Genomic DNA, 15,318 nt, shown 5'->3' on the forward strand with positions numbered 1-15,318 from the left:
AACCTAACTCATGCACTCCACTCTGATGTTATGAAGTCTGATTACTATACACGGTCTGGGGAAAGATATTTATTGTTAAATCTAATGTATTATGACAATTTACCTTGAATAAAAATGCTTTAATAAACGTGTGCGTCCATCTTGGAACTAAAGACTTGTTACAATAAGGATATATTATAGACATTAGTCTCATTTGAAAAGAATACAGATCCCTCTTCACAGCTGTTTAATTCTATGTATTGCTTACACAGAAGGCCAGGGAATAGTCCTATTAATTTAAGGAAAAATGTCGAATTTGGTTTATTATTCTTTAGCATAGTATGTGTAGATGTTGTAGAGGAGATGGGCACTGTACTCCCTTTTAGACCGCAGGTCATTTCTTAAAGGTACTTACACATCCTCCAGCCATTATTTCAGCTAGCAGAGGGATGGAGCCATCGCGCTGAGTGAACTTGTCTCTGACAAAATCATTAACCTGTGGAAAAAATATATATTTTATGAATATGGTAGGTTTTTGTGTGTAATCTACATTGCTTTGCTCTTTGTGAGAGTCTAGAAATATTGCAGCACAAATCCTTGGAACATATTCTCAGAAGTCTTTCCCTCCTACTGTCCAGAATGTACGGGCAGCTTTGCTTTGTTTTATTTTATTGGTGGGATCCTTCATCGGGTAAGCCGTAATGGAACTCCAGGCCTGGCCAACAACAAAGCGAGTAATGATTTCTTGGTTAATGATTGAGCTCAGGTGAATCAAGAAAAATGGTTGTTAGGGAGTTCTTTTATTATCCAATCCCTTTCAAATATTCCACCTGTGCTCAGCCACAGCAATCCTGCCTTTTTCTGACATTCAAGTTCAATCTAGAGAAGCTAGACTTGTAAGCCTAGACTCAATTTATGAATATCTTGGGAAAAAATTGCCACAGTTACTGGAAGGCTAATGATGAAATACATGGTGAAGAGCACAAGTGACCAGGCAATGGCTGGTGAGTCACAAGCCACCAGTAGATTTGGTACATGGCCACTACTTGCCTAACAGACTGAAACCTCATCATCTACCCTCTGAAGATGCTTCAAAATAAAATAATTGGACAATACAACAGAAAAGTGACAGCCATATACTTCTTTTGTCTTTTCACATACCGTCAGTTTAATAGCTTTCTCAGGTGCCACCCCTACGAGCTGTGGTAGGAGACCTGTGCAAAAGTACAAGAATTCGAAAACGAGATTTTTTCTTACATACAAAATAATGATTTAGGGTGAATTTCTTTTTAACTTTTGATAAATAAGCACCAGTCCATAAATTACAGAGCATATTCAAAGTTATGCAAAGTCAAATTGTTTTTAATGTTATTTTCATTTCATAATAAATACATTCCTTTTTACCTTTTTTACTCTATTGTGAATGGGCAATGTTGAAGATACCTTTTGGACATAATAATGACCTTTTAAAAAGGTTGGTATGGAATGGTTTGCATGAAAACCATAATACTATATGTTAATAGAGTTCAGTTTGCCCCAACTCTTAAACTCATGACATCTACCTAAATCTCTTTGTGAATCCTAGGCGTAAGACAAGGAGCGTCAACTAAGTGTCAACTAATTCCACACCTACGAGACATCTTTAAAACATGGAGAATCTCACACAGTTTAAATATTGGTTCAAATGGAACTGATCCTGAAAAAAAGAATTTGAGTTGGGAGAAATGTATTTCTGGTACAAGACCATGGCCATAGCAGAGCGTGGCTTTACCTAACAACAATGTCACTTGTTAGATAGAGGGTACATCTTAAACATATGTTATGCAAAATGCAAAGGAGAAATGCATTCCTTAAAATTACTCAATAATATACTGCTTGATTAAAAATGCACATAATTTATAGACATTACAAGCACAGGCACATATGGGGAAAAAAAGTTCAAAAAACAGATTAATCAGCTTTGAAAAATATGGTCAGCGTCAAGTTTTTAGAGAACTTATGAATTTCAGAGAATATCTGTCGTAACCCCAAGCTGAACCCCGCTGCAGATGTTCTCAGAACGTACATGTGATGTTGGAATGCAGCTATATTTTGTCCAGAAGTTGTCTTCGATTCCTGATGCCCCCCAGGTATGTAGATTTCATGGAATAAGTGTAATGCTGTATGCCAGCTTGAAGCATCTGCAGCATTTTCGCTAACTATTGTGGGAAAAACACACAGACTTCAACATGATTTACTAATTATTCAATAAATCTAATTCTTAAAGGGGAACTTCCACCAAAGTTTGTATTACCGGAATAAGATTAAAAATTTATTTTCAAAAATAATTTTTGCATAATGCAATTTTTTTGTGGTAGATAACAGAATGGCTCGGTTATAATGACCCAGGTGGACACTCAGGCTAATGAAAGTCTAAAGAGGAAAGGATTTCACTGAACAAACAGGATCTCATTAGCATTATCATAAATAATTGGTTCTGAGCAGAGATAGTCACCCAAAATATCACATGACAACAATGGGAGCCTCTAGGTCTGCACATAAAGGAAGTTTATTGGAACACAATGGAATAAAACCAAGTTTTTGTCAGTGCTAACCTACACTATTGTATACAGCGCTGTATTTTGGGGGAATACCTATTACACTGACATTTAAGTAACAACAAAGACAAAAAGTTATCTTTTACATGGACCACCTTATGAAGAATAATTTTGTTGTGCAGACGTTTATCACAAATGATGCCTCATATTTGGTTGGGGAAATTCAGATTTTATAAATTGGTGTGACTTTGTGACTTCTGCCCCAGGGCCTACCGGCCACAACCTGCCATTGCTAAAGACCACATCAAGCTTTTTACATAACTATTTATATGGCATCCGACACGATGATGCATACAATGTGAGGTTATCAAATCTAAGAATAATCAAAAAATAATTCTGCATTAATCATCAGGTGCCAAAAAAAACCAAACAGTTACACCTAAAGAGAAGCCCAAAAAATACACAACTAACCAAAGTAAATGGGGGTCACCTGTACATAAGGGAATGTGTATGTTCCAGGACACCAAAGAGTGGCAAAATAAATTATTGATTATAATTTCTAGTGGATGATAGCAATGTTTCCAGAGATGAAAACCCAACAAGGAAATCAACATCTAAGATATGACCAGTTCCTCCAAGAACAACCTGCAAATTACAGGCCACCAAGAAAAGAGTGTGTTACAATGTTTCATTGACATCTCAAGTTCTGTTGAGATCATTCTTCTGCACTCTTTTTGACATTCTCACTAACCTGAGCTTTGCTTCATAACATCCCCTCATTAGGAACTAAAGTCTGTAGGCAAGGATAAAGGTAAAAACCTATCCGGTGCCCCTAATATTTGTGTGGGGGCAACTAAAAAGCAAACCAGTCTCGGGGTCCCTGGTGCTGTTCTTAACAGAAGTGAGCAATGCAACGATCAACAATCATACCCTACTGGAAGCAATTTTTAACAACGCTATAGGGGTTAAGGTACCCTCACATACTAATCTTGTTTCCGGAAAGAACCCATTTTGATTACACACGGATCAGATAGCGCACACGCTGTCACCAAAGGGATTGGAAAGCAACCCATGTGATTGCAGAGAGATCACATTACTATGTATGTAGTGTGAACATTTATCCTCTCTCATCTGACAGACGTGCAAAAGAAAATGAAATATGCATGCTTACTTCTTGAAAATCACAGTGATTTGGTCTTCAGAGACAACACATTGTCCAATTTGATCCGAGAATGATAACATTTTCACTGAAGAGAGATTGCTATTTGGTCTGCCTTCTCTTAAGTCAAAAGCACAAAGTAATACGGCGGCAATCAGCTGAGTGCAAGAAGACTGCTTGCAACCTGAACAAAATCGAGATTTTTGCTAAATGAAAAATTACAGTTAACTGTATTTTTTATTTTTACAGTGTTTTGCCACCTGTCAGTATGCCGTAAATGCCTCAGCATGGTATCACGACTAATCGTAAGCTTGGTTCATTACCCATGGGGTATGAAAATACAATATATCCAAGGCATGACTCAAATTATTCTTATTTTATTTGCTAATCACAATAAAGTTATGAATCCTCACTTTTGTGTCATGTTACGTTGTTTACTAAAGTTCTGGTGAATACCTTCTTAACTGGGCGGCCATTTTTTTTTTAGACAAACAAGAGGAACAGGGCCAGACATTTTAATGTTATATACCCAGTGGTCCTGTAATAGAGAGAACGATGTACGTCCCAGGCACAAACACTACAATCTTTCCTTAAGTTTGTAATAAAAATTACAAAAATTGAAAAAATATGGGGTTTCAGCTTTTATATGTATAAAAACCCCAAAATATATTAAGTATATGTAAAAACAAAAGATATCATTTAAATAAATGACTGTTTTGAAATGTCACTAAAATACATTTATTAGATATAAGTTTGTAATAAGGGATACCATCAGCTTCTCATCTGAGTTTTGATCAGGATACAGTATCACACGCTGTGCCTTCCAACTACAGAAAAATACTCTTAGAAACCAAGCCTAATTCGTAGGAAAATACCCACAAAACCTTAGAGGATTTTTCTAAAACTACATTTAGAGAAGGGAACCTATTTTTCTCCTTTCTGACAATGTGGTTGCTCAATTGTGATTGCTGGTGGCTTAACTGAAATTGAATCATTCCCTCTGCTTCTATAGACCTCCGAGAAAGGCAGTTATCTAGTCTAAAATCCTTTACGGATCATTGAAACATAGAATGTGCCGGCAGATAACCACTCGGCCCATCCAGTTTGCCCAATTTACTACGCCAGTAACCTTACATACTGAGCAATGCATTACTTAGAACAAGAACAATGTTTACAGCAAATGAATCACCAGGATGTGGTTTTATCTGGAAGTTTTATTTGGCCATGGATCTGCCAAATGTTGACTTTCGGTATAATAAAAATATGTCAAATGTGACAGTGGATATTGTGAGATCTGATAATCTGATCACAACAAAGAATCACTTGGAAATGCTATCCTCCGTTACCTATTATATCCTTGATTTATCTGCAGCTTTTTAAATGACAAACCACAAAAACAACCAATCATCTGGAGTGCATAAAGAGAGATAAACTATAAAAATGTGGTATAACTTTTAATACTAAAAATATTACACTACAGTTTTACAGGTGCTGGTGTCCTGTTTATACTTTGTATTATTGCCACAAATCTTAGGAGACACAACAGGCAGATGTCACCTCCTATAGAGCAAAAGGAAGAATTCCAGTGAATGCCTCTTCATTATCATTATTAAATTAATATTAAATTCTGGGTGTGATTGACGACAAATATGATGGATTTGGGAGACTGTATCTCATCCAGAAAAACTGAAAGGTCCTCCAAAGTCAACCAATGATTGACAGGATGGAATGCAGACAACCAATGTAACTGGAAGAAGAGCACGAAAGGAATTAGATTTATATGATGTTGAACAGAACACAATACAACTGACATGTTTATGATGTTCATTTGTTCAGAAACAATAAAAACCCTACATTTCAAGTATCTTTGCCATGGTAAATCACATCCACAAAGTTAATTATCCATGATCTTGTCACAATCAGTTTATTTGAAATAAGAACAACTTTCCTGCTTTAGTAAATGAAAACAGTGATCATCTAACACTTGTTTCGCTATAGATGAGTAAATATTTTTCTACAGCACCTAGATGATATGTTGAGGTATATGAACCAGCAGGTAATTGTGGAGATTTTGTTAATATAAGAAGACGTCCAAGAGTGTTATGGATCACTGTTCACAAGTGGTAAATCAGACAATGTCAGAGCCGGCCTATACATGGGTCAGGGTAGGTCCATGGGACCCAGGCAGCACTTCGGCAGGAGTGGCCGCCCCAAGGCATGTTCTTTCGGGAAAGAATTGTTGAGAAAGAGAAGCGTTTCTGCACCTCTCTTTCGGCATTACTGTGGCCTCTCGGTGCAAAAGGACAGTGAAAAATGGACAGCCTCTTCCCTGTTCCTCCAGTCAGGGGAAAGGATGTGCCCAGAAGCCCCATCCTTTTGGGGAAGAAGTGGATGAAGAAAGAAAACAAATGGACAAGAAAAGGCAAGAGAAGAAGAGGAGCTGTGGGAAAGGAGACAGGGACACGTAAGCAGAAGGTAGGAAAACATTGAGAGAGAGGGAATGAGAGTGTGAGAGCGTGAGAGAGTGACGTGGGTTAGGTGGTGGTGGTGGTGGGGAGGGGTAGCATTTCATTAGACCCAGGCAGCACAATATCCTTTGGACGGCCCTGGACAGTGTTATAAATCAAAACACACTTTATCTATGAAAGACTAATTCTCCTGCCTCTATGAAGTAGAGTTACAGATACAACTTTGTGTCACTCAAGTTCTTGCTGTCTCAAATAACGATTAAGTTTGTTCAGGCTTAATAGGTGCCCGGAAAGCAAATCACCAGTATATTTTAGACAACAACCTGTGACAAAATATCTCATATAGATTTTCCATTAATAGAAAATGTTCTACATGGAGTACATAATCATTTTTTATTATAATAAGTAAAAAGGAGACACATTGTTGCAGTCATTCTGAGATGGTTTTGAGATTTCTGGAACCTAATACATGTGTTCACATAAATTAGAACAATAGCCACGATGTACATTAATGGTGTCCATTGCATGGGAGTCTCATTTGGGATAAAATGCAAAGCAGTCCCACTGATTCAGCTCCTTGGTAAGCAAGATAGCCATGAAAAACTAGATAGGTCTTATCAGGGTACTTTGACATAGTGGAGGGCTAAGCAATATATGGCCATATAGTGTGATGGAATCCCCAATACTTTAGATAAGTGTTTTTTGAATAGTATTCGCTGGGTATGTTATGAATTCTCCTTTGTTTTGTGTCTCACAAAAAAGAGCCAGGCTCCTAACATAAGTCACTACACAAATGTTATTAATTTCCTCTACAGTGCCATAAAGTCTACCCACTCTGAAAGATATACGAATTGCAAACTCCTTGGACATACCCTTTTCCGGACATAATATTATTGATACTTTTTTTTTAGCATCAACCAAAAGGACCAATAGCTAATAAATGTGCCTTTCTTTCCAACCCTTGTCTGTAATTTAAAAGGCTTCTATGCAGCAGAAAGGTAGTTATTAGATGCAAGGGGAGTTGAAGAGAACACAAAGAAACGGTTCCTCCCTCCCTGGTCTCGGAACGGTTGTAAAGAACACCCACAGTATTTTGCGAAGGAGACAAGTCACAGAGCATTATCACTCCCATTTCCATCTTTTATAACGCAGCGCACCCCTTCAGAACCAGAGGAGCCTGCAATCAACAGCAAGGCGTAAAGACACGCAGGTAGTTCCACGATACAAGGTGTAACTAACCACGGAAGGGTCCTTTGCCACCACAATTTTAGGGTCCTCCAGCCGCATGAACAGCCAGATCTAACACTTTGCCCCAGTAGGTGAAGAGGTGAGTGTTGGGGATACCACTTGGTTATCATCTAAGAACTGAACCAGTATTCCGAACACTTCATGTTTTGGAACTTCCGGTTTTCTACTGGTCCAGCCAGCCAATTGGTACTTCAAGAAAGTATTTAAATAGCCTGAATGGCTCCTTTAAATATGAACCAGAGACACATTCAAGAATTTATCCTACATTTTACATTCTAGCAAAGTGAAATAAAGTCCTCTATTCAACATGAATAGCCAACGTACACCGCTGTTCCTTTACTCCCACGCCATCCATTACTATTATTCTTTGGGAAGCAGGCAGTATAGACTAACTCCCTTATCGTCAAAAGCAGACAATGACGCAGTTTCTAGAAATAAAGGGTGGGTTTTTTTTCCTTTTTTTCTTTTTAAAATGTACTGTAAAAATAGCCAATAAACATATACTATTTTCAAAGGCATTTATAGTGCTTGCATATTGAAGGAACTCGCCCCTTGCATGCAACAAAAGTTTCAATTAGGATACATATAGCTGAAAATAAATTATACCACTGGTGTAGGTTGGGTTTCATTATTTGAAATGCAATTTCTATTTTCTAAAACTTTTGTAAATGGGAGAAGAACATTTAGTGGAAGAATATTTCTTAAATCATTGCAACAGGAATACTGCTCCAGGAGATCATTAATACAGTTTAAATTCCATTATGATCGGTTTTTGTTTGTATTGTTGTAAGTATTTTCTTCTTCTGGTGGCGTGTCGTACATAAAAAATGTTTTTTTAAAACATTTTTGGAGAGTGTAATCATTTATAAAAGAAAATCGTACTTAGACCAACACATTATAAATGTGCCAATATATGGGTGAACCACAAAAATATTATCATTAATTCTAAGCCGTAGTACATAACAGGCCCAGACTGACCATTACGTTGGTGCGTGAAGGTGTCTCTTTTTTTCTTTTTTTTCTTTTTATAGTCCTTCACTGCCCCACACTACAAAAGTGTAAAAGTATAGTGTGCAACAGTGTGTATAAAGCAAGTGACCACAAATATAGCTTTTTTTGGCAACTGGCCTTAAAGTGCCAGGGCAGATTTAATTCAGTCTGGCCCTGGTGTAAAAGAGGAGTAAAAAAAAATGGAAAAATAAATAGATTTTTGGTTAAAATCAACTCACTTGAAGACAAACTTGGTAAACTTGTTATAATGGGTAAAAAATAACTCACCTCTATAAAGCCCAAAAAAACCCTCAAAGCGCAAAACCTTCTTAAAACAATCAAAACTGTTTTTATACATCAGCTCTCCAACAAATGAAGACCGTTGATTCTGCATTCGAGTCTTCACAAGGTCAATTGGGTACACAGCGGTTGCTCCAATAGCTAGAAATACAAGGAAATGTTATTTAATAATAAACAAAAGACCGCTACGCATCCATATTTAATTTGTCCTGGAACTATATGGTAATTATTTTGAAGTGCTCCTGGTAGAAAACGAAACGCTCTGGAAGCTACCCTGTGCTAACAAAGTGGCTATATTGTTTTATATCAAATTAGGTTTACAAGTGAGAGGTATAAAGAATAAATGTGAACAAAGTAACCAAATTTGTTTATTTTTAATTCAAAATTAGGATTTCAGGCACATCCAGTTGTGCATTTGGGAAATGATTATCTGTGAACATACATGCGTGTCAGAATGGCTAGTCACGTCTTGTTGATAGACATCAAAGCTGTATTTTAAATGCCTGGCATGCATAATTAAAAGTCTCATTTCAATACTTCTGTACAAGAATTCTCAGCATAAAATCTCCAGGCGAATGAAAGGTGCATTCACATATAGATGAATCACAAGAATATTATCTATACTACCGTAGAACATTGTTTAACGCAACAGAAATGTTGTGTGCTGATTTACTTTACAACTAAATAACAAAAAAAAGCTAAAAAAACAACATAGAAAATATCCTATCTTATGATATTCTTAGCTTTCTGTTTACTCTCCCAACCCTTTTACAAAATACAATTATTGGTTCTTGATGGACAAGTATTATTGACTATTTCTGAAAAATACAGACATTATTATTATGTATTGAGTTATATAGCGCTAGCATATTATGCAGCATTGTATTGAAGTTTTAGAGGCAAAAAAAAAAACATTAGTGAGAGCACAGAACTAACATCAAGAAAACCAGGAAACATTTAAATGGTTACCTGCAACTTCCAAAAAATAATGTGATTTCTACTTTAATGGAAAAAACATACGTTTCCATGAAAATGTGCTTCTGCAACAGATTTCCTTTCCCTTAATTTCTTTGCCCAAGTTTCACAATCATTGCTTATTCCTTTCTCTCTGGACAACCGATGCCCTATTAAATAAGAGTAATTGCGAAGGAACACATTCTGTAAAATCTCTTTGGGTGTTTCCCTTCCTTTCATCCTATGCTTTCTAGACCTTTTATATCAGTGTTATCAGCTGCAAATACTGTATCCAGAAGTACTGTGTTATTAAGGTAGTTTTGGTCTGAAGACTGTCTGGAGCCAGAGGTGGCACTGATGCGCTAGCGGATCTTCTGATCCTTGGCAAAAATAAAGAGCATTTCACATAACCCTCCAATTCCTGCCCTGAAGAACAATGCGCTGCACCTTGGTCGATCTGACCTGCTCTACTCATATAATATTACATTAACCCGACCTTGAAAACGGCGCACAGACATATCACTCACCTCCAGCAATTGAACCCAACGTGAATCTGTAGGCAGACTCCGCAGCCTGGAGCCAGATAGGTCTTCCCACATTGCTGTACGATTGCTACGGAAAGGCAGGGAAAAGCTTTATGGGAACCGTTTGATGTACAAATCGCATTAATCTGTTTCATTAATAGCATTTGCTCAGAGCTGGTATAGGTATGTGGAACAGTCATATTGGGAATAAAACAATAAAATTATAGCAGAAATCAGAACTGTATTACATGAAATGGCTCTGACTAGGCACAAGATGGAATATTTAAAAATCGACAAATCAGCACAAAATAGAGGATGGCATATAACAAACTGTTTGTGCCCGGTCTGGTCCTGCATTCACGTCTTTGACTAGACCAAATAAATATATTCCATTACTTTAGGCACTGTTGATCAGTGTTATTATTCACAAAGCGTGACATACAGTGCCATATTTACCTTGGCATTGACCTAGGCCTATACCAGGGCACCGCCACCAGCTGTCTCTGTCCTCAAACTTGGGATATGACATCATATCCAAGATGCTCCCCTTTTTTTAAGGATACATGGGGCCGGGGCAGAAAGAAGCTATGGAGAACTATGGCAAACGATCATAGTGTTATTGGGCTGGTTGGGGGGGATCTCCCGTTTACCTGGCCCGTTGAGCAGTGGTGCTACAGGGAGCCTGATCGCCCGATAGGATGATTTTCTTCCTGTTATAAAGCAGAGGGGTTCCCGGCCGGGCCAGAATACGCCACTTCATACAAACACAATTTTTAGGGATTTAGCCTGCTTTCACTTATTCAATGAATGGGAGTTTAAATCTGCTGTTCCACAAAAAACTAAACACACTTATGATAAAGGTTTCATCACCTAGAAACATCACAAACATCATAGAGGTGTATTCAGTTTCATCTATCAATGTTTGCTTTTTATCACGGCAATTAAGTATTCCAGGTAATAAAAAAATGCCGAATGATGCAAAATTTGAAATTTGAAATGACTGTGAATCTTGTGTCTGATGCTGTATTATTTAAAAGACTATGACATTCAGCTGAGTAAATGGAACAGCATCTTTAACGTGGCAGAAACTCTATCCCTGCAATAGAGTGTTTGAAAGAGCTTTTACTATTCTAATAAGGGTTAAAGAAACCGATGGTCATACCATTACCAGATGGATTTGCAGAAAGCCAGCGTGTTTTACATGGTAAAGAACAAAGCCTGACAGGGCAATAAATGTATCCCTCATGTAAGCTGAGGATTTTGAACAAATCTTTTTCATAAATTTTCTACTCTGCTGATCTTTTAGTCTCTGGGGACACTTTTTAACACTAAACAAGCTGAGTTACCCCTATGGTTAAGACAAGATCCTTAATTTATTGAAGTCCTTTAAGGTGAGTAAATGTTGGCGTTCTACAGAAAAATCGTGATTCTACCTTCAGTCATATTTAAGCCACGGATTGTTGTCAGGGCGAAACGTCTTGAAGAATATGAGGAATCTGCTTTAAAGTCCTAATATGTCCTTCTTTTTGAATACATTATCCACGTACATCATAAAATGAGGTTCCTAGAGGACCGAGAGGATCAGTAAAAACGTTCCCACGGCGCTTCAGTCATAGTGATGGCAGAATTGCAGAATTTATATTAAAAAAATATATTATTTGTTAAATAAAACCCTGCACTTACGTCCTTCTGCACAGCGGTTACTGGTCTTGGTAGACAATATTACAACTTTCTGGTGTACTCCTGACCTAGAGTAACACGGTGAAAAGAATTGTGTATTTCTTTACTTTTTACCTACTTCTCTCCCTATCAAGCCCAACTTGGTCATTCGTGTAAATATGTATAGCTGTGTGAGTTTTTGTATCATTTAATTTCTCCATTGAAGAGAGGTACAGGCTCATTGAGTGGTGAACCCACATGGAGAGAGATGAATATCCATGTATTCACTGTATGGTGCACTCCAATGATGTCATTGTTTTCAGATTGCACAAAGCAGAAAAAAGAGTGTTTACGGATTAAAATGTGCAGACTTACTGTAGCCAAGTGGGAAATCATAAATACGTCTGTCTCTTGATGTTTGAGTTATGAAGATATGCAGGTTAAGAGACAGTCGAAAAGGTAGACACACCGGTTCCTACATATCTGAAGAGGATTCCCTGTCTTAGAAACACCTGCTTAGCTTTATGCCTTTCCAAAGCCGATTCCCTACCTCGTAAGCTTGCTCGAGTCACACAAAAACTAAGGATTATGCTATACTTTGTCTAAAAGCATTTTCTTGGCTAAAATGTCTTTGCTGTTAAATACTGTAATTTTCTTTGAAGGATATGTCTCTTTTGTCCAATGAAGTAGCAGCAGATAACACACAATATCCTGTTACTGGAATGCTGCTAAACATCAGTGATTAGAGAGATCGGTTGTCTCGTAAACTTAAAAAATACAGCAAAGCACCCATGATAGGAAGATGCGAATAAATTACTTTAGGTGAACATTTCATAATATTATAGATATACTGTATAGCTATACTATACAGTATGTTCCTGTATGCATTACGATACAAGAATCCCATAAATTTCTTCCGCCTGTGAAGAACACAGCATTAGTTTATACATCTCCAAACATTTTAACCGGTCAATTATGGCCGGTGTTGTCACCAACAATTTGCTCTGTGGCTTTGACCCATTGTATTTGATTTACACAATTGGATTTCTAAACATGTTTTCTGGGGATAATATACACAGTTTTGTAACTTTAGGGCTCCAGAACAAATACCAAGCAAACATTCTGAGCTCCAACAAGAGGGACAGCAGAAGAGGAAGGATGGACACAGATGGGTCCCACAAAGACTATATTTAAGAGCCGTGTTGAACATCTGAAGGGCCATTTTCTGGCCATCACCAGCCCACAGCTCAGTGTATCGAAGAAGTAGGATTTAACCAGTTCAGAACATCCCTTCCTATGAGCCTGCATTGATGTTGATACAGTATCTGTGTACTCGTCTCACTGAGAACCCTGGAGTCCCCCCTGCCCTCCCTTCAGAAGAACGAGACATAAAAAACATTGCTGCTTAAATACAATAATCAGGCGCTATTAATCACGTCTGTGACAGTAATCAGTCGGAATTCTTTTTCCTGCTTAGCGCAGACACCTATTTTTTCTGTCCCAACAGGTGCCTCATAAACAGCTTCCAGAACAGCAACAGATCCACTGGTTGAGGCAATTATCAGGAACACATCTTGTCACTGAACATGTCAAAGCAGCACTTTATCACTTTTCTAGGTGCGGCCTTCAATACAAGCTCAATCGAACCATAATACCTGTAAAGTTTATTAGGCAAAGACCGGTCTCTTACATTTACTGATGTTAATATAGCTTAGGGGTTCTGCTTTTTCACAAAAACAAGAGACGTATGTAATTAAATTAACCCCTTAATGACAAAGCCTGTACATGTACGGGCTCAAAATGCATTGGTTTTCAATGGGTTTAGGGACCGCCCATTGTCCTTAAGGGGTTAAAGTGAAACTATGTTTTCAGACTTATGATGGTTTATTTTATAAAAGTAAAGGTTATTTGAAGCAGTCAAGTGTTATCATTTTTTTTCTAATGTGGGGCACATATTAATACCAAGAATAAACCCAGACATGCACACCAATAATTATATTAAGCAACGGAAACATTGAGTTTGACAGACTGGTCAGGGGGCTACAAATTCATTATTATTAGAAATGAACATTGTGATTTTAGTCATAATAATACATAAGGTTAAGTATGTGGTCTAGATATAGCACAGAGCATTTAAATGTGTATTCAAAGCCACTTTATTATCAGTCAGATATGCTAACGCAGCATCTGTCAATCACCCCTTGTGTTAGTAGCCCTCCTTGTGTTAGTAGCCCTAAGACACGTAAAACAATTGAGATACCCTGGGGCTATCGTTTCTGAACAGAAGGGTAATTGCGTCAAGCTTGGCATATGCAGCATGACTATGGGGGGAATATCTATTTAAAGGCCGTAGAAAGAGTAGAAGCAATTAAAAACCAATCCATCATGTGATTAGTCAGTTACCACAAACTTAGCATGGAGTTAGCGTGAAAATATATTATTCTTAGTTTAAATACTGTGTTGTATGCAGTAATGTATTCTAGCCCTGATGAAAACTGAGTTGTGCTCCAGTAAACTTTATTTGAAGATCTGGAGGTCACCATCATAGGCAGCCATGTGATTGTCCAAACTCAAACACCACAAGGGGCTGATTCTTTATGGCAATGCTAATTACGAGTGCTTGATACCAATGCAGCCCCTTTTCCCAGCATACTTTAATTAGCCAGTGGGTCCCTACGGTGACTAAGACTAAGACACTCTACTGCTTACCACAATGTAGTACAATAAGTATGACCATAGTGGGTTTGACTATTAGACTGGACCAAGCTAACATGTCTATGAACATACGAAAAGCCACAATGCAACTGTTGCAAACAAGGAGTTGCCTTAAAAATGTGTTACTAGCCTAAGTAAAGCACAGGACAGGAGTCAAATAGTTATGGTTTTACTTTAATGTAGGCCTAAGAGTGGTTAATTTATAGAAGAAAAAAAAATCTGCTAAACCCCATTACTATTTAAGGAATAAAGTCCAAATCCATAGAACTAAGTTTCCATTCTTACCTCATACCACATGGTTTTGTTTTTGCATCATCTCAAGTCATCATGTGATCTACAATACTGAGTTTTCTTCCTGAAGGATGAGTATCTATTATATCTTCAAACACCCCGTGGGGTCGCTCGTTTTTTTTTTGTGTGTTTTTTTGGTGCTCGGGAATAATGAAGGTCTTGCTGAGAATTGTTTTACAGAATGGGTACAATCTGACTGCAGTACTTCTACTGGTTTTAAAGCACTACTCCTTCATCTTCTGTTTTCTATTTTACCTAATTCGATCTAGTAACTTTGAACCAGTTGGGCATATTTTTCTCATCTTCCAGTTCAATAAATTATTTTTCCATGAACAGAAGGGACTTCCTTCTTTTTGTTTCATTAAAAAAAAATGTAATGTAACCATCTAGGCATTTTTTTCATGTATTCTTCTGTGTTTTTCATTTATAAGGCTAATCCACTTAGTTTCAAATCCGCAAACATGGATCTTTTTTAAGATGCAGAACAGAAACCA

General features: G+C 37.5%; 1 protein-coding gene across 1 annotated transcript in view; it reads right to left on the minus strand.

Moving 5' to 3' along the window:
* The window catches only part of LOC149285953 (electrogenic aspartate/glutamate antiporter SLC25A12, mitochondrial-like), a 59,106-nt gene that overhangs the window by 12,083 nt on the left and 31,705 nt on the right, over positions 1-15,318 (minus strand). Inside the window, exons 10-13 of the mRNA XM_089494668.1 lie at positions 10,163-10,247; positions 8,670-8,822; positions 1,141-1,193; positions 395-475 (exon numbers count right to left, since the gene is read on the minus strand). Of these exons, the coding sequence (XP_089350794.1) occupies positions 395-475; positions 1,141-1,193; positions 8,670-8,822; positions 10,163-10,247 (372 nt within the window). The remainder of the gene's footprint in view (positions 1-394; positions 476-1,140; positions 1,194-8,669; positions 8,823-10,162; positions 10,248-15,318) is intronic.

Source organism: Sceloporus occidentalis, unplaced genomic scaffold (assembly GCF_023333645.1).
Source record: "Sceloporus occidentalis isolate IW3139 unplaced genomic scaffold, rSceOcc1.0.p SCAF_74, whole genome shotgun sequence".
In the NCBI taxonomy this organism is placed as follows: Eukaryota; Metazoa; Chordata; class Lepidosauria; order Squamata; family Phrynosomatidae; genus Sceloporus; species Sceloporus occidentalis.